The 27,358-nt window shown below is 37.0% G+C and overlaps 2 protein-coding genes and 1 non-coding gene across 3 annotated transcripts; 2 read left to right on the forward strand and 1 right to left on the reverse strand.

Moving 5' to 3' along the window:
* Positions 1 to 15,254: 15,254 nt before the first annotated feature.
* LOC133861127 (uncharacterized) lies at positions 15,255 to 22,420 on the reverse strand. The gene is made up of 7 exons (XM_062296842.1): positions 22,142 to 22,420; positions 21,950 to 22,064; positions 18,496 to 19,059; positions 16,875 to 18,233; positions 16,398 to 16,722; positions 15,978 to 16,239; positions 15,255 to 15,893 (listed from the first exon to the last, which is right to left on the reverse strand). Exons 1-7 carry the CDS (start codon positions 22,165 to 22,167, stop codon positions 15,620 to 15,622), a joined length of 2,925 nt encoding a protein of 974 aa, XP_062152826.1. The 5' UTR covers positions 22,168 to 22,420; the 3' UTR covers positions 15,255 to 15,619.
* A 2,363-nt stretch (positions 22,421 to 24,783) lies between these two features.
* On the forward strand, positions 24,784 to 25,864 carry LOC133859501 (uncharacterized). The gene is made up of 3 exons (XM_062294918.1): positions 24,784 to 25,030; positions 25,183 to 25,258; positions 25,358 to 25,864. Exons 1-3 carry the CDS (start codon positions 24,915 to 24,917, stop codon positions 25,601 to 25,603), a joined length of 438 nt encoding a protein of 145 aa, XP_062150902.1. The 5' UTR covers positions 24,784 to 24,914; the 3' UTR covers positions 25,604 to 25,864.
* A 1,102-nt stretch (positions 25,865 to 26,966) lies between these two features.
* On the forward strand, positions 26,967 to 27,162 carry LOC133862089 (U2 spliceosomal RNA). Its single transcript, XR_009899116.1, has one exon. It is a non-coding gene; the product is annotated as a U2 spliceosomal RNA (small nuclear RNA).
* Positions 27,163 to 27,358: the final 196 nt, after the last annotated feature.

Below are 27,358 nucleotides of genomic sequence, written 5' to 3' on the forward strand. Positions count from 1 at the left end.
ATTGTTAGTGCATAAAAAAGTTATGTCTACGTAGCCACGTACATAGGTATTTAACATTCAACAAACCTGCAATGCTAATAATTAATTAACCTGGTTAAGTATTGTACGTAGACATCTACGCACCTTCCAATTATTGATCTAATTTTCGTACTATATATAGGATGATGAACATTGTAATTAAATAAAAACAAGTGTAAAAGAAAGGAAAAAGGTAGTGATCAATCAGGAATGTAACTAATTAAAAGACAGAAACATGCAAAGATAGAATATATAAAGTAAGAAGAAAAGGAAGAAAAAGAGATTCTTAAACCTTCGATGTTGTTTTTCTATGTACTAGGTTTCGACACTACTTTTTATACATAGACGCCTGCCTTGCTTAATTTCTAAGCTAAGCCCTTCCCCACTCTCTCACCTTGCTTAATTTCTAAGCTAAGCCCCTCGACCCTCGCCCTACAAAATACAAATCATTTTGATTCAGTACGTACTTGAGAAAGAGGATATATATATATTCCTGCTTGTATGCTTTCACATCTTGTACCGAAACACATTTGGTTTTGGTTTCCTTCGATTTTTTACACTAGTAAAAGAAAGTTCTCATTGCTCCATCTCCATCCATGACTGATGAAAATGTTTTCATTGATTTATAAGTGTATCATGCATGCATATATATACATATATACAGGGGCGGAGCCAGGAAATTCCTGGAGGGGGGGCCGGACTTAAATAATATACATTATATATATAGTCCCTTTATATGTGCGTCCACTTGTAAAATAAAGAAAACAAATCTTAAACTTGACTTATAATAGTTTTTATTAACATTGACAAGCAAAAAAACAACAAATAATTAACCAAATCAAACCCATCAAATTAGGAAAAAAAAAATTCCAATAATCAAAGTAAGTTAATATCTATTAAAAATCTTAATCTAGCAAAAATAGCAAACACAGAAAAATATAGACTACTTAACAAATAAATTATGCACAGTTAATAGGAACTAAGAAAAATGAGTACCTTTCAACGAAGCAACGTTATCTTGAGCTTGAAGGATTTCTTGAAAACAAACCAAACACAATAATGTGATAGATGAATCCTGCAAACCAATACAAACAAATAATAAATTAGAAGAAGTAATGATGAACACAATTAAAAAAAAAAAAAAAAAAGTTATCTTTCAAATTGTCTTCTAAATTGATTACTTATTTTAAAGACAAATATTAATTTAATAGAATAATTTTTTTTAAAAAAAAAAAGAAGTCCAATCTAATTTGGATGAGGCTTTTCTATCTAAAATCAAAATGTTGCATTTTAATTAGTACTTATGCTGAAAAAGACATACCTAGTTTCATTTTTTTATGTATTTATTTTGTAAGTTTTTTGAGAATTCTATCTAAACTAAATACTGAAAAAAAATTAAATAATAAATATAAATATAAAAAATTCTATTAATCATATTTGAGGAAGTCTTTCATTTCAATTTTCATTTTTCACCACCCTCAAATCTCATTTCTCTCCCTCATCAACCATGGTCCCACACTCTTGCCCATTTCCAAGTCCCACCACACCCCCCATTCATTTTCATATGCAATCTTCTAATCTCAAGAAAGAGTCAATAGTCTTGACTCCTTGAGATTTTGAATTTATGAGAAGATGGGAGACAATCCACTCAATTACATCTATTAAAAAAAAATCCACTCACCCAATTACTCGAAGCCTCTAGATTCCACTCAATGCTTCAATTGAAACTATTGCCTATTGAGTCAATTCCTTCTCTCACCCATGGTCCCACGCCCTTATGCCCTGGCCCCCTCATCTTTTCATTTTTTTTTTAAAAAAGGATAAAACCGTTCGGTGGTCCTCCTTATTTCTTGTCCTTATCTTTTTATTTCGGGAAAAATATATATTAGCCCCCCAAACTACCATCATTTCTCCATATGGCCCCCCAAACTACCAATGCTTAGATTCTGGCCCCCCAAACTACCACTTTCTGATTTTTTGGCCCCATCCGTCCATTTATATCGTCAATTCTAAACAGAATTCCGAAAATACCCCTCCTACACTTTGAAATTCCCACGGTTAAGGGAGGGGTATTTTCGAGTTTTTGGCCAATTTCTGTTAGAATTAACGGTATAAATAGATAGATGGGGCCAAAAAATCAGAAAGTGGTAGTTTGGAGGGTCGGAGTGCAAGTGTTGATAGTTCGGAGTGCCATTCGGAGAAATGGTGGTAGTTTGGGGGGCTAATATATATTTTTCCCTTTTATTTCTCTCTTCAACCTCACGCCTCCCTCCCTCTTTCAGTGCTTCAATTCTCTCATCAATCTTCATTGTCTATTTGTCCTCAACCCATCTCAAAGAAATCACATAATCAAACACAGACTACACAGTAAACACTCAGATTTTTCTTTTAGAAAAGCCCAAATTTCAAAGAAAAATCATATTAAAGATTTAGAGCCTGCAAAAAAAATAAGAGCAAATAACTCACTGTGATGAGTGTTTATTGCTACTGGTGGTGCTTGAGCCGGTGGACAGAGGGCTGATGGTGGATGCACAGCCAGATCTCAATCTCTCAGACTCAGTTTTCTTGCCTCAGTATTTTCAAGCTCTGCATTTTTTTTTTCTTTTTTCTTGGGGTTGAATGTGAGATTTAGGGTTTGAGGGAAGTTTAAGAGGTATTGTAAAGTAAATTTTGTCTCTTTTTTTCCTTGTGCAGTGTGATTTTTTTATTGAACATTGGGTTGCCGTGTTGAAGAAGATTTGCTATTGATTATTATTTATTTATTTTTTATCTGTTGCGTCTGGTTTTTTTTTTTTTCTAGTTTAGTATCCGCTGCCTTGCTGGGTTTTTAATATTTTTTTTTTAAGGAAAAGAAAAAATATTATAGTAGTAGAGTAGATTAAATTTTTTGGGGGGGCCTGAATTCTTTTTTGCCGAGGCCATATGTGCCTAACCTAAAAAAATAAAATAAAATTTATAGTGTTTGAAATTTTTTTGGGGGGGCCACGGACCCCCCAAGCTTGTACGTGCCTCCACCCCTGTATATATATCAAGTATAAAATATTTGATGCATGCCCAATAACATAGGTCAAAAACAAGATTAAGGAAAATCTTTAAAGCACCACACCTTACAATATAGCGTGTCCTTGAGAGAGAGAGAGAGCTAGCTAGAGTTAGTTTTGTTGCAAGAGCACTCACAAAAACTAAACAATTAAGTGTACTACTTTCTGTTGAGAATAAGACTGTATATTGAATTACACATAATAATATATAGTATACATACTGATACATACATAAGTAACCAATGTGGACATACAATAAATATAAATTTATCAGCTTCCCTTGAACTCAAGATGGAGTGCAAGAGACCAACTTGAGTTTAGAGACGAGATCACGAATAGCCCTAGAGGATATGACTTTGTGAAGAGGTCCGCGAGCTAATCATGAGACATAATGAAATGAAGCTATAGTGAGCCTTTTTGAAGAAGATGATGACAAACAAATTATATAAGTGAAAATCAATCTCAGTATATTTGGTCTATTCTTGAAAATTACCATTACGGGCAATCTAAATAATATTCTTGTTGTCACAATACACAAGAGTAGCAGATGAGAGAGACACACATATCCTGTAATAGCCATCACAACCAAAGAAGCTTTGAAGTGGTGTCAACTAGAGCACGATATTCTGCCACAGTGCTAAATTGAGCAACAACGGTATGTTTCTTACTTCGCCAAGAAATAAGAGAGGTTCCCAATAGAAAACAGTAATCAGTGGTAGAGCGAAGATCGTATGATCACCTCCCCACTCGAAATTTTGAGCCTTTGTCGAATAAGCGGTTCACAGTTACAGAGTCACTCGTCGTCCAATGATCAACGATCCCAGTCAATGCTTTCAGTGCTTGCTTAGAAACCTTCTCGACCAAACAACGAGGGAATAAAGGGACAAGTGCTTCTTGATACATCCCTTGTAAATTTTAGCTTGAAGTTATGGAGTGCTTGTTGCTCTAGAAGTTCAATCATATTACCTGATGCAGGAGGAAACTAGATACAACTATAGAATTAATTGGTCTATGATGTGGCGATGAGATTTATTTAGCTTAGGCAAGAAAGGAAATGGTCAACTACTCAAGAAAGAAAGAAAAGACTTTTGGCAATTGTGATTTAGAAGATATTTTCTACCGAGTTGTCAACGTCCATCAAGAGAAAGACCAAGAAGGAAAGAAGAGACTATAGACAAATCTCTTGATTTATATTTTAAAGAATTTTCATATTTATATTTACGTTGTCGTCAAGTAATATTATAATTATTATTTTTTTCCCTAAATATGGTCATTCTTTGGCACCAAGTATTTTCCATTAATTTGGAGATATTCTTTGGTACCAAGTATTTTCATAATATGCTTATTTGTATTTATTTCAAGTCTTAGGAGATTTTATTAGGGTTTTGCTATTTTTGGTAAAATCCTAGAGGTCGAATTTTTCAGCTATATTAGCCTGTCTTGTGGGCGTTTTTCCAACAGCTTATTGTTATTGATAATTAATCAAAATTCAGAGTTTTTTCTCTGTTTTGGGGTGAATTTTCTGTTTTCTTCCTTGCAAATTGCCTGTTGATTAGCCTACAGAATAATCGCTATTCTGTTCCGGCGTCATTACCTTTGTTGAGCACTCACAACAGTATAACCTCTTCCTTTCTCTAAATATAGAGAAAATCTTAAAAAAAAAATAAAAAAATCACAAAAAGTAATATGCCGCAGCTTCCTTAAACATTGAGTATGCTACAGTGCTACCCAATGTATTGGGTATTTTAGCTTCCCTATAGCTTTCCTATCAATTATTTTAACATACAATATTTATTTCTCCTCTTTTTGCCTTTCATTGAAGCTTGTATTGGATTTTGTAAAAAATGTAAGAGTTTTTTTTTTTTTTTTTTTTGATAAAAAGGTACTGCTTTCATTAAAACAAACCAAAGACCCAAAGGTTTCATTACAATGTTAAGGAATACCAAGACTCCCTAAACAGAAAATCAGAATTAAGTTCTGATTTGGGAGCAAACTACCTAAAAAACACCCAAAGATTACAATAACATACATTGGAAGCCACCCTAACCAAATAAGCACCACTACTAAAAAAGATGGCTGATCTACGCTAGAAAGCGAAAAACTCCAATAAAATCCAAGCATCTAACAGGTAGCTTGTAGATCTAATAAAGAACACAGCAACCGACAAAACACCCCCACAAACGAAGTGGCCGGAACATTGCAACTAAGGAAACCAAAAACAAATACAACTCAAGACAGAGGCGGATTCCCCAGTACCACCCAACCGAAGAACAACCGCCATAAGCCCCATCCCTACCGTGCAAGACCAGAAAATGGCGGAGCGTGACCGTCACGTGCGCCAGAGAGCAAAAGCTCCTCTGGCGCGTGCAGGCCACACGCCGAACTCCGGCAACCGGCGTGACCTGTGCAACCGACAGCAGGAGCGGACGGAGACAGAGAACTCGGCCGAGGGGCGCGTGTCTAGCAGAAATTGGTGGACTTGCGTAGATCTGGCATCAAAAGTCTGAAGAAAAAAAAAAAAGCAATGAAATCCGGCCAAAAAACACTCCGACGACGACACAGGAAAACCAGCCACTCCCCCAACCTGAGCAACGAGAGTAGAACCTACTACCTGAGCCAAAACCAGAAAAAAAAAAAAAAAAAAAAAAAAAAAAAAAAAAGAAAAAAGAAACACAAACCACCATAACCCACAAAGCTAGGTGAACATCAACCCTCACCGAAACAAAAAATGGGGGGAACAAAAACACTCCAAAACCCTAAGCTAGGAGTCACCACCACCGGGAGAGGGAGGCGTGAAGCCTCCCTCTCCCAACAAAACCAACCTCAAAGAAAACCCCTCTCTAAACTGGGAACAAAATCGGGAGCTTCTCTCTCCTCGAGAAGCCACCAACACTTTTTCCTTGTAAAAAATGTAGGAGTTAAGTTGGGAAATTGTATTTTGTAAAAAAAAAATATTTTAATGGTATATAGAAAGATAAAGAAAGCTATTATGAAGTACTGTATTTGGATAGGGAAGCAAAAAATAGTTTTATTTTATTAAATTTAGGGAAAATCAAAAAGAATCTGTTGTGAGTGCTTTAAGCACTTGATGATGTATTTAATTTGGTTAATAAGATAATTTTGTAAAAAAAAAAAGGGTTAACTTCACAGAAGAGTATCGAACTATCCGAGATTCCACAGAAGGGTACTAAACTATCATTTCTCTCGAACCCGGGGTTTTAAATATCAAAATGAGTCCCATAAGGGCATTCCGTCTGTTCTCGGTGTCAAAACGTGACGGAATTGGTACCGCGTGACTTCCACATGACTTTTTCAATGCGTTTGGTCTTCTTTGCCCTTGACTTCAACGGATACAATTTCGAACTTATTTGGCAAGTCGATCATATTATCCGATTTTCCCCCAAATTGCTTTGCAAGTCTCCAAAAACCCTAGAGATCCCAATCCGTACTCGTGCGCTAAGAACCCTAACCGTGCTGTTACACTGTGGCTTGTTTCGACAGTATACACAAGAATCAAGCATCAAAGGCTGATTTTGACTAAAGGTAATGAACTTTTTTGCTCTTTCTTTTTCAGTGTAAATGAATATTTATTTAGTCATATTCGTTTATTTACGGATTACTTGTTTTTTTTTCCGAAGTGCTGGGCATTATTTGGGGTTTAGGGACACTTTTCCCGTTGTTTAGGGTTTAGGTTGTTACGGGACCATGTGTTTGGTCATCGGCAATATCTGGGTCTTATTGAAGTTGCCGAGATGGTGTATTTGATATATTTTTTGGGTTGTGGGTCCTATTTTGTTTGGGTTTGTGGTCCCATTTGTTCCTGTCATTATCTTGTTTCAGGTTTGTTGTTCTCTTTTTTGTGGTTTGTTGTCCCATTTCGGGTTTGTTGCTTAGGGTTGCAGAAAAGATCGATTTTTTTAACACTATTTGTTGTGGTTAATGGGTCTTAATGTGTTTGCCATTATGGGGTGACTTTTGTTTTGGTTTGCTGGCTGATGCCTTTATTATGCATGTTGTATCCAGAATTGCATTGCTTTACTCTGCTTGTGGACCCAATGCCTTTACTCTTTTTTTTTTTTTTTGTATGCTCACTAGGACGTGTCATTGTTTTGTCTATTTGTAGGACACGTAATGTATCCAGAATCCATAATCTTTGAGGTGCACCATGGTGGCTGATTTAATAGGGAGCATAGGGTCACATATGTTGGTGGGGACATATCACATTACCCTGACCCATATGATAGATACGAGTTGTCTTTTATTGAGATAGAGAGGGTAGTTAAGACTTATGGGTATGGTCCTGGTGACCTAATTTACTATAATCTACCTATCAAGAGTCTAGATGAAGGGCTACAACTTATTTCTTCTGACCATGATGTCATTCAAATGGTGGAACACCATAGGGAGCATGGAATTGTAGAGTTATATTTGGTTTCCTTTGGTGTAGTAGATGTAGAAGTAGAAGTACACGGAGAAGAGGGTGTTGATGATGAGGAAGAGGAAGACGAATATGAGAGAGTGTCTAAAGAAAGAAGTGACCCATTATGGGATCAGGTTCTAAGTGATGACTCTGATGCTTATGATTTACATGGAGATGCAGAGGTGGGTTTAGAACATGATGATGTTCGTGTAGATGAAGGGTTTGGACTACAACCAGAAGATGTTGTGGATCAGGAGGTTGGAGTATAAGCAGCAGTTGGTCAAGCAGAATAGGGTGAGGGTGAGGGTGAGGGTGAGGGTGAGGGTGCGGGTGGGGGTTAGGGTAGGGGTGAGGGTGAGGGTGAGGGTTATTCAGATATTTCCGGTAGTGATGAACTGAACTCACCTAGTGCTAGTGATGAAGAGGGTGTAGCTGAGGCTGAGTCTTCAAGACGGCCCTGTGTCACCAAGAGGGTTCCATTTAGTAAGGATGATTTGGAAGATCCGAATTTGCAGCGAGGTAACACTTTTCGGGATGTCTATGAGTTTAGAAAAGCCATTAAGCAGGCCTCTGTATTGAAAGGGAAGGACTTGACTTACCAAAAGAATTCAAGGAGTAAATGCATTGCAGTGTGTGCAGACAAGAATTGTAAGTACAGAGTTTATGGGAGGCAGTTGAAAGATGAGTCCACGTTCATGCTAATTTCAATTAGGCCTAGACATACATGCCCTAGGAGGTACAAGAATCACTTGATCACTTCGAACTGGGTTGCCGAGGAGTGCATGGACTGTTTTAGGGATCAGCCGAACATGCCTATAGATGTCCTGAAGAAAAAGGTGAAAAAGAAGTGGAATGTTGAACTCCACGACAGTTCCTTGTATAGGGCTAGGAAGAAGGCACAACAGATAATTTATGGAAAGTTGGCTGAGCAATACTATCGATTATGGGACTATTGTGCAGCAATTAGAAGCACAAATGTTGGGAGTTGTATAACTCTGATGGTTGAGAGACCTATGCCCGAAGTGCCTTGTAGATTCCAGAGGATGTACATGTCATTGGCAGCCATGAAAGATGGATTCAGAGATGGGTGTAGGCCCATCATAGGGCTTGATGCATGTTTCTTAAAAGGAGTTTACAAGGGACAGTTAATGGCAGCTATTGGAATGGATGCCAATGATAACATGTACCCAATTGCTATAGCTGTGGTGGAGGCAGAGACTAAAGACAGCTGGACATGGTTTCTCGAGGCCTTATTATCAGATCTTGGCCCTAGGGGTCCACATCGGTGGACTTTCATTTCAGATAGACAAAAGGTAAATATTTTCATATATCTTTTTTTTATGATCTACATGTCTTCTATGTGATTTGATAGAGATATTGTTTTCATGTGTGCAGGGATTGGTACCAAGCCTACATGAGGTGTGTCCTCATGCTGAACATCGAACATGTGTGCGGCACTTATATGCCAATTTCAAAGACGATAGTCATAGGGGGTGTTATTGAAGGGCATGCTGTGGAGAGCTGCTTCATCTTACACACAAACTGGATTCTATGCTGCAATGGAGGAGCTCAAAGGCCTAAACCCTGAAGCACACGAGTACCTAGAAAAGGTTGACCCTAGAACCTGGTGTAGAGGATGGTTCAACACAAGTACAAAGTGTGACCTTCTGCACAACAACTTGGCTGAGTGCTTCAATAGTTGGATTCTCAAGTTTCGGGATAAGACCATCCTAACAATGTTGGAAGGAATCAAGGGCAACTTAATAAGAAGGTACCAAAGAAAGAGAGATGCTATAAGGGCCATGGAGGGGAATTTGGGACCAAAAATTAAAGAGAAGTTGGAGATAGAGGAAGATGAGGCCAGCCATTGTACACCAATATTTGCTGGTGATGGTTTGTTTGAGATTGAATGCAAGGGCAGGAAGTATGTGGTCAATTTGTGCCAGAGAACATGTGGGTGTAGAAAATGGGATGTCTCTGGCATTCCATGTTGTCATGCCATCTCGGCAATATGGTATGGTGGAGGCAACCCAGAGGATTATTTGAGTCATTACTTTGGAAAGGAGATGTACTTAAAGACATATGCACCCATCATTTACCCTGTACCAAGTGAGGAGCAATGGGTTAGGACAAATCAACCGAAGGTTGAACCACCTAAGTCAAGAGCAACTATAGGTAGACCTAAGAAAGTTAGAAATAGAGGTGCTGATGAGACATCAAATCCACACTCAATTAGAAAGGGTGGCAAGAAGAACCAATGTGGGATGTGCAAGAAATATGGTCACAATACAAGAACATGCACTGTGAGGATGAGGCATGATGAAAGACAACAACGTAGGAGAACTTTCTACAGAGAACATGCTGCAGATACTGACTGCAATTTTGACAGGATAATGTTTCTTCTTTGTGATTATTTAGCATGCATTTAGTACCTAAAGGCATATGTTTCTTCATAGTGTGAGTTTTATATGTTTGAGTTGTTTTGTGAACATAATTGATACACATTATGTTTTGTGATGGTTTCTGACATTGGATGTGTTCTTTTTAGATTGGTGAATCATCCAATGCACCTGCTGTGGGCCATTCCAGTGCACCAACATCTAGTGCCCCATCTACTGCCCCATCTACTGACAACCCTACTGTACCAACAAGGGGTCGGGGTCGAAAGAGGGTAAGAGCAAGAGGAGAGAGTACAAGCACTACATTTACTGCACCAAGTAGGGGTGAGAAGAGCACTAGAGGAGCGGGTGCAAGTACAAGATATACTAGGAAGAAGGCTAGTACCAGTTTGGCAACTAGAAGCAGAGTTGGTGGAAGATTGAGAGCACATCCTACACAAACTAACCCAAACACTCGAGGAAAGGTGATGGTTGACCTCACTGGGAACCCTTCTGGACCACCCAAGGTTCCAGGAGGTGGACCTGCATGCTCATGGGGTCCTCCCAGGGTTGCAGGTGGCATTACTTTCAGACCAATTCCCCCTGACTTTGACATAAACAAGTCAAAAGCAACAAGTTCTGACATTCCTCCACCTGTAGGCAAAAAGGATAAAGGGAAGAAGAAAATTTGGCAAGTCTGACCGGATATGTGTTGTACATTTTGGAAGGGCATGGACAACATGGTTACATTTTTCTGGTGATGTGTATTTTTGGATATGTGTATTTTTGGATTTCTGTTATGTATTTTGGAAGGGTATTGATGTATTTTGATGTTATTTGAGTAATTAGGAACTGTTATGTATTGGTTTGTTTTTTTGAAGTGTTTTAATGTCATTTGACTTTTGTGTAATGGTTGGAGGAATTTGTTAAGGCAAATTTGTACTTCCTCTCTACTAATCGAAGCTTCATCTTCTGTCTCTCTAGTTTAGACTTGTATTTCTCAGCTTCTTCCCTGCATTTATCAGCTTCATTCTTACTCCTCTCAGCTTCAGACTTATATTTATCTGCTTCATCCGAGACCTGGGTTCCACTCAATTCCCGTTCAAGCTTCAAACTCTCGTGCCACTTCCTTAACCTCGACACAACTCTTAGACCGTACACACACATTTCAGGGTCACGCCATGAAAAATAATCACATTTCACAGCTTCTTGCTGCATAATCGAAAAATCCCATCAATCAAAACTTGCGGAACCCTTAGGGAAAATAAATTGGGAAAACAGAGATAAATGGAACCCTAAGGGGAAAAAAAATTTGGGAAAACAAAGATGGAACCCTAAGGGGAAAAAGAATTGGGGGAAGAAATTACTTACCTTGTAATTTACACAAGAATAAAACCTTCTACCAAAATTTTCCATGGTAAAGGATGTCCACGAACATGCTTTCAATCCACATTTACACAGTGGACTGGTAGAGGTTGCCGAGCTCGATTCACTGTCGGACATAGGTTATGACCGTAAACCCTTCCACGTGAAGAAGGGAAGAAACGCGTTGATGGAGGTAGACTAGACTAGACCGGAGCTGAGAGAGTGAGAGTGAGAGTGAGAGTGAAAGGATGTATGAGAAGGAGGTTTAAGTCGAAGTTTAAGTCGAAATTGTATCCGTTGAAGTCAGGGGCAAAGAAGACCAAACGCATTGAAAAAGTCACGTGGAAGTCACGTGGTACCAATTCCGTTACGTTTTGACACTGAGAACAGACGGAATGCCCTTATGGGACTCATTTTGATATTTAAAACCCTGGGTTCGAGAGAAATGATAGTTTAGTACCCTTCTGTGGAATCTCGGATAGTTCGATACCCTTCTGCGAAGTTAACCCAAAAAAAAATCTTGAGAAAATAAAATAAAGTTTTGATATAACTATATTCGTAATCAACTTGTTTACAGGAAAAGTTGAGATATGTTACATTACATTTTTTGTACATCTCTTTTCTAAATCAACAATTGGATCTGTAGGACCCACATGTGGGTTCTTGTGGCTCGTATAGATCCAATGGTTAATTTAGAAAAGAAATGTACAAAAGATATACAATAGATGTACAAGAATCAGGGCTATAATCGAACCGAGTCGAGCCGAGTATTGAATGTTCAAGCTCGGTTAGTTTAATTTTTTTTGAACACGAGCTTATCACCGAACCAGATAATCTGTTCATTTATTTTTATAACGATCTCGAGCTTGTTCATGAGCTACTCAATTTATTTAGTCCTTCCATATAAAAAGTAAATGTCGCAATTGTTTAATTTTAAAAAAAATTAATACTAATTATTAGTTACTTAATTATGGTTGAGATTTATTGTTTTAGTAATTAGAGAAATTAATTGAAATCTTAAATAATCTAATCTTAATTTTATATGTTTATTTTATAGTATATTTATGCATTCATATACACATAAATGCACTTATATTTATATTCAGACTCACAATTACAATAATTCAACTTATATATAAACTACATTACGAAGAACAATTTTTTTAAAAAAAAAAATACTTAACATATTCTCATTTAATTAAAGTTAAAAATAATACAAATGAAGTTATACAAGCTTATACGAGCCGATCGATCCGAGCTTATATGAACCAAGCCTAAATTTATACGAGTCTGAATTTTTTGTTCAAACTCTATTCGTTTAATAAACGAACCGATTCTGAGCCGAACTAATCCGAGCCGAGCCCAAACATGTTCACGAGTAGCTCTATTCGCTTGCCGCCCTAACAAGAATCATTTCTTTGAAAAGTTCGTATTGGGAAATAGTTTATAATTTCTCCTGAAGTATATAATCTTATAGAAAAGGTAAAATGATATTTCATAATAAAAAGAAAAATTCCTCCAGGACATTAAAGCAGTTAGTAACGGAGTCTATAGCTTTTTTTTTTTCTTTTTTTCTTTTTTTTTGGCGGAAAATGAAATAATTATTTTTAAATTTTATTTTCTTTTCTGTTAATCAGACATTCTTTTCAAGAATATTAGTGTACAGCTAGACCATTAAATCCTTGGAATGGGAGACAGGAAGGCTCAACACCCACAGGCTTGTGGCAACAAAATTGGGAGTTGGATACTGGTGGCCACAGTATTGAAAGTTATTAAAATTGTATTATATTTTTTGGACATTCCAAAAATGGATTAGAGAACTAACAATACAGGGATATGGAAGACATAATAATTAATAGATAAGGAAAAAAAAAAAGTGCAACAAGTTCTAGATTGCAGAATTCATCACTCCTATTCCAAATCTTCACAGGAAATCAATTTCAAGACACCAATTAAGTTGATCTTTAAACAAAACAATGTAAGTCACTCAAATTCTCAGTGGGAAGAAGGAAAACAGGCTATCTACACCAGCAACTTAAATTGCTAACTTTGTCCCCATTAAGATAGCATTAGCTGTGATTGTAAATATAATACTACCTCTTACTATATGACCAGCCATTTGCACATGCATTTGAACCACTATATCTACTTGTCTACCTAGTCATCATGTGAAAACTGAATATCCTTGAGAGAGGCAAGAGGGAGAATTTTTCTGGCATGAAACAAATGAATTCTAGCAGAGGTTTCTCTTATCTTAATCTAGCTCACAGACATACATACAAAGATTCGAGTCATCTGGTAATGTAATTCAGACGAGAAATGGTAGTAATTAATGGTAGGGTATGGTACAGTTTGAACTTGATAAACTGAGATTTGCATCCGGAAATCCAGGAGCAGAACTTACAAATAGGCATTGTGTCATCCTAAGCCCAATTACAATTAGAACTATTTGCTATAAACGGCTAGTCCATAGTTGACACTTCTAATATTGGGGTCTGAGAAACTTGGTGTCAAATGAAAGAGCACTTTTTGGTGATTAAAACCTATATGACCTTTCTCTTTAAGGCTGACAGGCCGTCATAGCCATACAACAGGGGAGAGGATTCTCATTTTAAACCTAGGACGCGAGGGCTGCTACTTTATAGTCGCATACAATTTTTTATTTTTTGTTTTTGTTTTTGATAAGTAATAAAAGTTTTATTAAAAAAGCGTAAGGCGCTCCTAAGTACACACAAAGTATACACAGAAACAACCAAAGCAACTTACAACAAAAAAGAAAACCCAAAACCTTCGGGAGACCTCAACCCTACACCATGTGCACCTTGCCTTTTCTAAACCGGGAGGACGCGCTAGAATTACCATAGTTGATGGAGTTTGCCAGATTCAGAACCTCCCTCCTTCCTTTGGTCTTAGAACATGCTACCTTAACTCCCCGATGGTATTCCTTTTCAATGGCTTCCAAAATTGTCAAGGACGGATCCATATACTTAACATTATCCAACTCCCAATCTAAGGCCAAATTGGGAGGTAAAACACCCAAAAGGGTAAGGGGAATCGTCATCCTCCCCATCCCATACCTCGTCACCTTGCTCCCACTCAATCACCTCCACAGACGGATCAAAGCCTACTGGCCACTTTTGGGATTAGGTCAAACCATTCATTCTGAAATCTGATCCCTTAATAGCGGTAAGAGAACCAAGAGACGACGCACCTTCCTTAACAACCGGAGTAACTAGCACAATCGGGCTCGGATTAAGAAACCCCCGCCGAAGGAAACCCCTCATCGGGGGTTTCTCCTTCACAGAAACTGCCGCACCAGCTACTATCTCGGCTGAATCACTGATAGGCGGAAGCATAGAAAGAGACCCTGGCACATGAGCAACTGGCCTCAAAGCTTCCATAGAAGCGGCAAAACAATTCTCCTCCATATGAACTTTTCTAGCTTCCCTAGCCTTCCGGTAATACTTCTGGAACGACTTAGAGTTCGACAACACAGTAGAAGAGGAACACAACCTCTTACCCAACTCAGCCGCCCCAAAAAAAGACAGAGAAAAGGTGATGCACGATTGAGGAGAAGAGGAAGCTTGCAATTTTGCAAAGGTAGCCCGTCATAGAGAACCGAACAAGTAGTGATCGAAGAAGAGGTATCCCACGAAAAAGACCCAACAACATTACTTACCTCAGACATGGTAGAAGTTACCAAAGGCTCCAAACACAGCACCTCTGGTGACCGCTTGGGGGGGGGGGGGGGGGGGGGGGGGGAAGAGAACCTAGAGTCAGAGTCAGAGGTCTACAGAAATTATTTCTAACATCTGATTCAGGTCTCCGGCTGAAGCCAAAATTCAAATTCATCTCAATCATTATGGTTAAGCATATATCAGCAATAAAACATTGTAACTTCAGAACTCCCACAACTAATTCTCTTTAGAACAAATTGTCCAGTAATCAGCCTCTTCTATAAAATAATGTGACAAAATAGAATCAGCTTGTCTTCCAATCAATTGGGCGGAATTAACATGGTAGGGTTTGAAGTAAGACCCACACTGTCCAAGGACCATGTGAGCGCGCATTTGCTCGAATATTTAATAAAATCAAGAAGCTCTACACAGTCTTTTTCACTCATATAAACATGGATGAAACACACAACCTACAATGTAGTGGTATATACGTATTATGTATGATTCAATTTTTCTTTCACAACATGTAAAGGCAAAATAGTAGTTGCTTCTTTTAATTTGGTGAGACTATCCAGGATACGCATCGAAATTACCAAGACATGGATCACACTTCCATAATTTTTTTCCCAAAAGCACGGATACACATTGTGATGCCAAACAACACCTCGAAATTAAAATCTGGCAGGCACCTGTAACATGTGGCTGATGCTTCTGATTCATTCATTCATCCTTCAGAGTGAGTAAAGCCAATTGGTCAACTAATAACTGCATAGGATCAGATTTGAGTGGATTACTCTTCCTTGCATCATTCCGATCAACTGAACATGAGATCGAAACTTGATCAACCAAGGCAGCTGTAATAGCCTCAGCCAAACTCTCATCCTCATCAGCATTGTGGAAACATCCCCTTGCCTTGGCATCAATAACTAATCTTTCCCAAACAGAGTCACTGTTGACTAATGTGACTCCATTCCCCACTATCCAAAGGCAATACCTAAATGAAGGAAACAATCAGGAACACCGACTATAGAAAAAAAGCATCTGAACTACATTATTTCACGGTATAATTAAGTAATACCTTGCTCGGGTCAGGGCCACATTAGTTCTCTGAGGATTGGAAAGAAATCCCACAGACCCAATCTCATTGCTTCTGACAGTGGAGATTATTATCACATCTTCCTCACCCCCTTGAAAACCATCAACTGAGCGAACCCTCACAGAAAAATCACTTTTGGCCTCCATACTGTATGTCTTTTCAAGCTTCTCTTGAATGGCAAAAACTTGAGCCTTGTATGGTGATATAACACCAACACTAACTCTCCATTTTTTGGCAATAGATTCTGTAAAGAGATGGCAGCATTTCAGAGACTTCAGTGATCAAACATTTGAATGTAATAAATGTATGTATGTGTGTGCGTGCGCAAATCCTTTGCAGTTTGCTATGGTAAGGATTTCTTTTTAAGACTACAGTTAAACAGTTAAATAACTACAGAAGCACCTTTGAAAAGGTTTGCGACCATCTTAGCAACCACAGCTACCTCCACCATATTTTTTCTACTGTGCCCATCATCAAATTCATCTTGTCCATAAGCAACATTCAGTATAGAGTAAGCACCATACATATTTCCTTGAAGGAAACACTTCTCGTAGCTTCTTTCTTTGACTATTGGAGAATCCAAAATCTGGTTGTTATAAAACTCCTTATTTGGAAACAAGCTTATCGAAGGATGCATTCTATATTGAACATTGAGAAGGCACTTTTGGTGACCCAATAAAACCAGCCTCTCAAACAAACTTCTTCCAAATCCCGCCTTATCAGAAATCTGAGAATGATAATTAATTATGTTAGTTGAAAATAAAAGTTCCTTAACTTCTATTTGTGGAAAACACAATTTTTTTTTTTTTTAAAAAAAAAAAAAAGGAAGGGGATTAGGATTCAGAGAGAGAAAGCAATGGAACAATATTGGATTATAACCTTGCTTCTGATCATTGCAGGCAGCTGACACTCATCCCCTATTAATACAATATGGTGGAGACCGGGGAGTTGTAAAGGGATCATTGATTCACATTCCTTGAGCTGGGCAGCTTCATCAATAATTAACATTTCCAGTGTATCAATACCTTCCTGGTGCAATTTAGCTGAGCTTGAAGCTGTGCAAAAAAGCATGCGGGCATTTCTCAGACAAAAACTTTTAATTGCATACTCATTGAAGAAATCCGGAAGAGGAAATGTGTCACGAAGTGATAAAAGTATTTGAAGGCACTCCCTTATGGTCATACAAAGCTTAAAGTTCCCAGAAAGGGCTTCTTTTAATCCTTCATCAGTAACAGAAACACTTCTTAACATAGTTGCAAGGCATTCGAGCCAACCAAGCAATTTTATCATTTTTTTCACCACTTGTAATGATATGAAACAAGTTGGCAAATGGGTATACATATTAACAATAAATGTCACCATCTTCTTTCTCAAGAAATTGTATTTCTGCTTGATGAAGTCTGAAAAGGTCATTTTTTTAATTTCACTATCTTTAGAAGGAAACCCCTTCTCTGTTTTTACATATTTTGATTGGTTATCCATATGGCATTGCACCTTCTCCTTCCATTTCTTCTTGCTCTTATTTTCTTTTAAGGTTTGAGTAATAATCCTCTTCCAAATACTCGGGTTCTGGTTTTTCAAATCTTGAGCATTTATGTCCTCGCTTTTTTTATTACTCTGCAGGTTTCCATCTCCAAGTAATCCTTCCCCCTGCACCTCCATGTAATCATGATAGTCTATCTCATCAACCTTTTCTTGGATTTTCAAGTAATCATGGTATAGCTGTTCAGGGTCTTCAAGCAAGCATATCATAGATTTTAAGCAATGTCTCCACCCAGAAAGTGGTGCAAAACATTCAGAAAGAATATGGGCACGGTAATCAAGGAATACATCAAGAAGGTCATCCCGATCATAAATCTTCATCCGTTCTTCATTCCCAAACAAAACTATATCTCCAAGACCATAACTGCGATATTCAAAGGAATCCATTACTAACCTCAAAAGCCGTGTTGTCACTTCCAATACAGCCACATTAGTTGGAGCACAAGTGAGCGTTCTGCAGTTCCTCTTTAGAAGGGCAAATAATAATGAACCTACAGTCATTGTTTTCCCAGTCCCAGGAGGGCCCCATATTAGTTTCACTGTATTCTTGTGATGGCATTCCCGTGCAGCTATACAGTTTAGAACTGCCTCTTCTTGGGTGTTGTTTAAACTAAATGAGCGAATAACAGCACCTAGAGAGGACACAACAACACTGTATTTTTCTCTTGGGAAACAAAGATTACAGTTTTCCCCCACCTGTACAGAAGATATCAGTGATATCACAAAGACAACTGATACAAGTAAATAAATTTTATATAGACATAATAGAGTTATTCCAGACTACATAACATTGAATTATGGAACTGAGGGTAGAAATAACACACTTCAACTTTTTTTTCTTTTTTTTTCTTTTTTTTTTAATACTAAATGGAGAACCACGAGAAAGGAAATTGAATTGTCAAAACATCATAATGGATACATCTTTGTTAGTCAAAGAGAAAATGACTCATGTTCTTACAGTGGAATCTGCTTGCAGCACTTTCTTGATAATGTTCATGTTTTTCCCACCTTCTCCTGATGTCAGTGCTTTCCATATACGAATATTTGTTGCCATGTTTATAAGAAAAACAGCAAAACGAATTGTTCTTTTCTTATTCTTTTGCATGTTTTGTTCAAATTCAATGGGCTTTGATGATAATACTTGAATCTCATCAAAACTTTCATCTTTAATATTCTTTCTCGCCTTTCGAACTAAAGCAATAAGATAGGATCTTTGCCTGCTCAAATCATCAATGCATGTCGGCCTTACATCTGTCAAAGCTATGAGATCCCCAGTATCTGGTTCATACATTTCTCTATCACTCTCAGAATCTCCCAGTTTTTGCATTTTGATATTATAGAGCAAGTCATAGGGAGGATTGTAGTCTTTAGAGATACTAATCGCTAGTATTTCAACTGCTGATGCCTTTGACACCATTGTCAAGCTTGAACACAAGTCAGCATGTGTTTCCTCAATTAGAGGGAAAACAAATGAGTTCGCATAATGAGCTGTTGACAAGAATTCCTTTGGGATTTTCTTCACCTGAAAGGAAATTATGTTTAGTGTTAGGGGTTGAATTACATATAAGTACAAGCCTTCCTCTATACGAGCGGCATGCTTTACAGAATATAAAGAAATATATCTAATGTGATATATGTAGATTCCAATTAAATAATTAAATTCCTTTTTCAAGTTTTTTCTTTTTTAGCACGCGCAGGGGGGCTGTACAAAAGCCCCAATCATAGAAGGAAAACTATCTCTTTAAGAAAAGGCATCAAGGAAATCTCAGAAGAATTAAAAGGGGGGGGTGGGGGGTGGCTGTACAAAAGCCCCAATCATAGAAGGAAAACTATCTCTTTAAGAAAAGGCATCAAGGAAATCTCAGAAGAATTAAAACTCAGTTGAACCGAGAGCTGAAAGTTCAAGGATATGAGGAAACCCATCATAATCTTGCTTAAAGAAAGCTCAATCCCCTTGACAGCTTACTTGTTGCAGTGATTCCAAATACACCACAGCACACACGATAGAACTGCCTTCAAGCAACACTAAAACTCCCTTTGCCAACCAACATCCCCAACACTCCAAAGGCTCCACTACCAAGTTTCTACCCAAGAGGAATCTAGTAAGGCAAACACCAAAGCCAAAGCAGCCAGGTCACTGAACAGTGACAAAGAAAGTAATCTACTGATTCCCATCTGACCTGCAAATATATCCCAAACTAACCACACATGCTTTTCGCTTAATCATGTTATCCACTGCTAAAAAATTTCCTAATGCTACAGTATCATAAAATGTTGCTTTTGACAGGGAAAGATGAACATTCGATTTAAAAGGGAAACCTTGTAGAGTTCCTATAAAAATTACACAGAGTTCCAATCAATATCATGTGAAGTAAATAAAAACATAAACAAATACCGGAAGAGATGAACTTGCATACAAGGTGATTAATTAATAATTTACTTTCCTGTTACCCCATTAATCGTGCCCATGCAACAGCCCCTTCTCAACAATGGGGAGCCTCTATATGTGACTACAAAGTCACAGCCTTATGTCATTCCTCTAACCTTCCCCAAAATCCGCAAACCTCTAGGCACTCTCACATTCCTACTCAATTTTAAACAATCAAGTCTCCGCTTGTATGTAATTGGAAAATCCAAATGCCGGAAAAATGGCAACCAAGCACCAAACATACCCACATTGATGTATAACTTAATAGGACAATCTGTAACGTACAGAATGGAAGTAATCAACCAAACTAAACAGCCAGGGTGTACAAAAAAGCAGTTAAAATGGCCAAGCAATCACATGAGAACATTAAAAAATAATAAATAATAAATAATAATAATAATAATAATATTGAAATATTGGTCAACATGGCCAAAAAAAATCAAGAGGTAATTAACTGCTAAGTGCAATAAAAGAATGTCATCTAACCTAAACAATTGGAGATGACAACCTAATAAACAGAAAAAGCCAAGGCAAAATGCATAATTTTTCCCAATGAACCGCAATAGTCATATCAACAACCACAATCTATTTGCTTGTTTGATACCCTGGGAACGTCAAAACCCTTAACTTCAAGTTTGTTAGTTTACAGGCAAAGCCCTTTACAACAGACCAAGTTAGACTTTGACTATGAGCCACATAGTCAGAAGATCACAAATACTAGTGACCCCCCTGTATTTGAGATCCCAAATTTAAATTTTATTCACTGTGCACAATAGATTTAGGTTTGTAGTTAACGTGAAAGGAAAGTTTTGGGCAAATCACATTACGAGTGCTAAAAGATACGATACTTGCTGACATTTTTAACTAATACAGTATGCTCACTCAAATTATGACATTCAAATCAGTGACCGAGACAAGTGGACAGTATGCCTTATTAGTTATTACCTTACCAATCAGTAATGATGAAATGAATTTTAATTATGATTGCAGACAAGAAGAACATACAGTTCAATGTAACTCGGGTAAGCTTTAATCCCAACTAATTTCAATCAGTTACATGAATCCTTTTTCACCATTCATCTAAGGTCATGTTCTCTGTTACATATTTGATATCATATCCCGCCACACTAGATCTACCCATATTAGTCCACCTCCATTTAGCCCCTTTTGCTGATTCAAATTGAATAACATCTCTCTTTTGAACCAGTTTATTTGTTACACACAGTCAAACTCTCTTCAGCAACTTTCACCCTTCTTGCTATCAAAAGATACCATTCAAAAAAAAAAAAAAAAAAAAGATACCACATCCACCTTTGAAGGGATATCTTCATTTTTCATTTTACCTTTCCTCATGTCGCCACTCATCCATCTCAACAGTTTTATCTCAATTACACTCACTTTTATCCCATACAAAGCGTATATCTATCTAATTTGCAAAATCACAAAAATTACGCCTTATTCTTGACTAAACAATATTTACATTTTTCTAGAACCATTTGAGATTTGCATTGGTTACATAATCATCAGGCCAGTATAAGTGACTAAGAATCACATGGTCATGAAGGATTCAACTTAACTCAACCCTTTTTTTAAGTAACTCAATTATACCCTCAATCCAACGATATATGCCTTAATTTTGTGCAGAATATGCTGCAGTTATCTGCACACACTTGACCCTTCCTCCTTATGTGAACCATATCCTATAATTTTATCAAATCTTTCTCTTTGTGGCCCTTATACATCCCTGCCCTCAAATGTCACATTGCCCAGCCATTCCCCAACTACTAGCAATTTAAACAAGAAAACAACTATGGTGGCAGTTTTGCTTTAACAACAATGTTGTAAGCATGACAAGCAGTTAAACAGTAACATGTTTCACCATTTTATCTTATATGCCTATCACAGAAAGAAGAAAAATTGAAGAACCAACATAGCATTGCTATTGCTGAGAGAAATGAAAAAGAGAAAATGGGCATAATCAAACCCTGTCTTTGTAAAGGTCTCTGTTGAGTACATCCTGAATGGACCAAGAAAACACCACTCTTATTAAGCTTTCACTTTGAGAACTACTTTGCATCACTTGCTCTTCTTCTTCTTCCCTAAAATCACAATCCAAATAATCAAATATCACTCTCGCCACAATTGCAGAGTAACAATGCAACAAAAGAAACGGTACCCTTTCATCAAATATGAAGACTGCATGGATGCCCGAATGTAAAGGAGCCCTTCACACGAAGCTAAATACAGAGCCTACAACCAAACACCATGTGCGTCCGTACGTTACGATTTCTTTTCCCGCACAAAGGGAAGTAGAAGGAAAAAAAACAAGGGTTAAGAAAACCCTGAATTACTGCTCGTTTATATTTTTTTATCCTCACAAATTAAGGTCAATTTTATTTTTGATTTTTGTTCGCTTTTTAGATGGAGATATTGATATTTTTTTTTTTAATTTAAGGAGGTACGCGTAATTTTTTCAAAAAAAAAAATACGATTTTCTAATAAACTGTCTCTTAAAAGGAAATTATCTAGTTTTGTTTGATAAATTATTTCTTGAAAAATATCTCTAAAATATCTCTAAGGAACGCTTTTTAAAAAACCGCCGATTTCGACGGGTCTTTTCTCAGCCTGTGGGCCAAAAAAAACTATTGGATTGGGCCCTGCTTTGACCCGTTTTAAACTATTATATGTTTTTTATCGCACTAAAATCAACTGTTCTTGACCGATTGCTGAGGCCTCCACACTTGCGTATGCTGTTTCTTTACCCGTTTAATTTAATTTTTAATCTTACCCAAAAAAAAAAAAATTATTAGAATCGGCAATAAATGAATAAGGGGCAATTAACCCATTTAAATGATCCGCCAAAATACGGATAAGTATCTTTAACAATTTTTAAATTATGTGAATTCAAGCCGTTTCATACATCGGATGACATGAAAAATGCTACATATTAAGCATATGACGAGTTAACAATGAGAATTGAGTATATTTTTATTAACTTCTTACACTTTATGTCGTATAAAAAGCTTTGAACAAAAAATTGTATTTTGATTTAGTAAAGAAGAAGCGTATCTTCAAGAGTGAAAAAAAAAAAAAAAAAAAAAAAAAAAAAAAAGCATTTTTAATTTATTTTTTTTTTGTTGCTCGATAACATGTTATACTTTAATATGTAGGATGTTTCATGATGTTGGATGTAAAAAACAGTATAAGTACATATAATTTGAGAATCTAAGATTTTAACGAAATTGTAGAGAATTCTAATCCCCCAAATCCACCCGTTTGCCACCCCAAATGTGCAGAGTAGGGTGAGCTAAATATCTGATTTCCACCTACCGACAACTTAGCGATCTCCATTGAACCGCGACTGCCTAACTATTTTTAGCAATCGATAATCGGAATAAAAAAACTGTTTCGATGTTTGTTCCGTTTAGAAAGCGATATAATTTTTATTTCGTCGGTGAACCAAACTGACTTAACCGACTTTGAATCTCAGCTTTTTATATCACTTGTTTGGCCCAAACAAAAAAAAAAATATTGGGCCAAAAACCCGCTTTTGCCCACAAAAGTAGGTTTGGCCCAATATAAAAGGCCCACGACTAACCAACTTAATTGACCGGCATTTAACCAACTTCACCAAATTGACCGACTTAACCAAAATAGTTAAAATTTATTCTTATCAATATAAAGTTGGTTAATTATTTGACTTCGTCGGCTTTTTCAATTTTGATAATCGAAAATATTCTTATCATCACTAATTTAATACCCAACCTATGCAAAGTCATCAATAGAAGTCTTGGACCTTTCCAGAAACCAGGGGTCCAGGATCGAGACACACTGATTTTGATATAGTTCTCATTGTTAGAAAATTCACGTAGCTAAAACTTCCCCCACAACTATGATCCAATTTGTTACTGCCTTGACAAGCACCTCTTATTACTCTTTAGGTTTGATTGGTTAGATGATGATCCGGCAAAAACGGGGTGAGAGAGTCAATGGAAATATATATATATATATATATATATATCAGTTTCTATCTCCTCTATTTTAATACCAACATTCTTAGTCAATTCTAACTTTCGAATATGTTCCTGCATTAACCGAGAAATTAACCCGTTTGAATTGGTCTCAAACAATTTATTCCTTGTGTCGAACAGGTGAATTTGATTAAAAAAAATAAAATAAATAAATAGATATATTTATTGCTTTGATTGCTAATAATTCAGAGAATAAATTGCTAAAAATTCAGATCAGCTTTAGTGATTTTTCCATGCCATTTCAGAGAGTAAAAATCAAAAAAAGGGCATACAATTATATTTATGGGCATCCAAAACTAAAAGTATCCAAAAAGTGAAGGTCCAACTCCAGCCAAGTATTAATGTGTGACTGTTCTGCATGTTTGGAACCACAATACATTCATCATTCACTGCAAAATTTGATTAACAAAAAGTTTAAATAAATAAAAAAATTCAGAAATTAACAATAAAAAATAGTTACAGGCATGATGAAATGAGTGGTTCAAAGGTTGTTAAAAACAAATGGCAACTAAAGTCTTTGGCTTGAGATGTATTTTATTTTTGTTAATTTGTTGGCCGGTCTTCAACCTTGTGGGCGGTGAAAGATAAATAAACATGGACTTTTATATATATATATATATATATATATATATATATTTGTTCTTTTGGCAGGTCGTAAGCACTTGCGCTTGGATACTGCCTTGGAGGCTTAAAAAATAATAATAAAAAATAAAAAATAAAAATAAAAATTCCTTGGAGAAAAAGTAACCGAACCTACAAAGAAACTCCTAGAGCCGTCGTGTGTGAAAGCCCACAGAGAAGAAAGGAAGCCCATTTATACCCCACCTTTGGATAATCTATCTCCATATTCTCCATTCTCAAACGATACCAAAAGTCAATAGCATTTCTTCATCTGGGAGTCTCAGATCGGAAGAGAAAATGGGCGGAGTGGAATTGGTGCTGCCTAAGGAATACGGCTATGTGGCTATTGTTCTAGTTTTCTACTGCTTTCTCAACCTCTGGATGGGTGCCCAAGTTGGCAAAGCCCGCAAACAGTAATTCTGCTATTCCCCCTTCAATCTTTTGGTTTTGTTGTTTTTTGTTTAATTACCCCCCCATGTTGTTCCTCGTCAAGGCAATTCCTTTTGTTTTGTTATGGAGAAAATTACAATTTATTTTATTTTCTTTTTGTTGTAATCGTCAACAGGTTCAAAGTGCCATATCCAACCCTCTACGCTTCAGAATCTGAAAACAAAGATGCCAAGCTCTTCAACTGTGTTCAGGTTTGATTGAGAACCAAACCCCCCCATTTTGTTTTTATTAGGAGTAATTCTTTTCTGGGTTGTGATTGATTAAATAAATAAATTCATGTGTGCGTGCAGAGAGGGCATCAGAACTCGCTGGAGATGATGCCCATGTTTTTCATGCTGATGATACTAGGAGGGATGAGACATCCTTGCGCGTGCGCTGGGCTTGGTTTGCTTTACACAGTGACTCGCTTTTTCTACTTCAAAGGGTATGCCACGGGCGATCCCCAGAAGCGTCTCACTATAGGGAAATATGGCTTCTTGGCTTTGATGGGGCTTATGGTCTCCACTCTTTCCTTCGGGGTCAGACTGCTGCTTTGATCAATGATGTTGATCAATGTTCTTGCTTAATTCTGTTTTTTGGGATTTTCAAATAAGTTAAAAGGAATTAATAATGTTTGGATTTTATGGGTTTTAGACTTCTTAAGTTTAGCCGTGAAGTTAAATTCCATGTAATAGTTTTCTTTTGTAAGCTTTCAGTACCTTTGTACTACAATCGAATCCTCCATTACAAGGTGGGGGATCTGATGGTTGGTGATTTTGAGTCAGTTTTCTATAATGAGTAGGGGGTTTTACTTTTCAGTTGATTGTTATGTAATTTTGAGACTTCCAAAGAGATATCTCCACGAGAAAAATTGCCATTTGGGTTCTTATTATTGCTCAACAACGAAGGGACATTTAATTTGGTGGGTTGGAATCAGACTATGGTGGGTTCTTTAAGGGTGTATTTGGTATTACGATTTTGTAGGTAAAATATGCAATTTTAAATTGAATTGAAGAAAATGAATCGCTTGAAATTATGTTTTTAAAAAATTACAATATGAAAACGTAAAAAATATACTTTTTCAATCGCAGACGATAAATGGAAGACTTCTATCCCCCATATAGACATTAAATTTGGTGGGTTGGAGTCAGACTATGGTGGGTTCTTGAGGGTGTGTTTGGCATTGCTAATTTTGTAAGTAAAAAGTGCAATTTCAAATTGAATCGCATAACATAAATAGTTTGGAATTATATTTTTAAAAAATTACAGTATGAAAACGCAGAAAATATGTTCTTTCAAATCGCAAGCAAGAGTAATGGTAAATACAAGACTCTTAGCCCCAAATGTAACATAACTTTTAAAATTACTATTAGATCAAAATTTAATAATGATCTATCTCAAATTCAATGGTAATTTTACAAGTCATGTCACCTTTAAGTAATATAAGTCTTGCATGTAGCATTACTTCGCAGGCAATGAAGTGTTTAATACGATTTTAAAGGTCAAACTGCAATTTTGTCAAATACTTAATTACGTTTTTAAAAATTACATTTTTAAATTGTACATTTTAAAATTATTATTTTTAACTCGTACTTTTTAAAATCGTAAATTTAAATAGACCCTTGGTACGAGGGATCATAGGAATTCTCCCATCTAGACTTCTCTTGACCAACTCTTCGAAGGAAATGGATTGAACACCTCTCTATCGGCCACATTAGGGAAGAAGGGGTGGGGGGGGGTGTGGCAGTAGTTCTATATGCCTAAGGAAACAAAAAGGGTTTGATGCCAAGACGTGAAGCTTCGCACATGTTGGTCTTTCAAATGGGTGCCCGGAAGTTTTTGTAGTCCCACACCGAAAGAATAAGGGCACCTGGAAGCGAACACAGACTATAAAACAAAGACGGAGACATTAATTAACGCAGACTTTTCTCGGTCTTTCGGCTAAGAACAAGTGTAGTATCTGTTCTTATCAGTTTAATATCTGATATGTGGCCATCGGGTCACACGATATTGAATTAATTTATTGAGGGGGAAGGCCCACTACAGTAGCTTAGCTGCTGGGTCTTCGAGCGTCGTCCATAAATAATTACAAAAATGCCATTGACAAGCAAAAATTTTTGAATGAATTTCGGAAATTTTGCTTCTTTCTGGCACTGCTCATTATAATTGGTCAGCTTTTTCCAGTTCTGTCACTTCATTCTTAATGTTATAATGAAGCCGCTAGGGCTTTTACATTTCAACGCCTCGGGTCAGATCAAACGTTAACAGTGCGGTCCAACTTGCCATTGAAAAGACTATGTACAAGAATATGG

Source organism: Alnus glutinosa, chromosome 2, assembly GCF_958979055.1.
Source record: "Alnus glutinosa chromosome 2, dhAlnGlut1.1, whole genome shotgun sequence".
Taxonomy (NCBI): domain Eukaryota; kingdom Viridiplantae; phylum Streptophyta; class Magnoliopsida; order Fagales; family Betulaceae; genus Alnus; species Alnus glutinosa.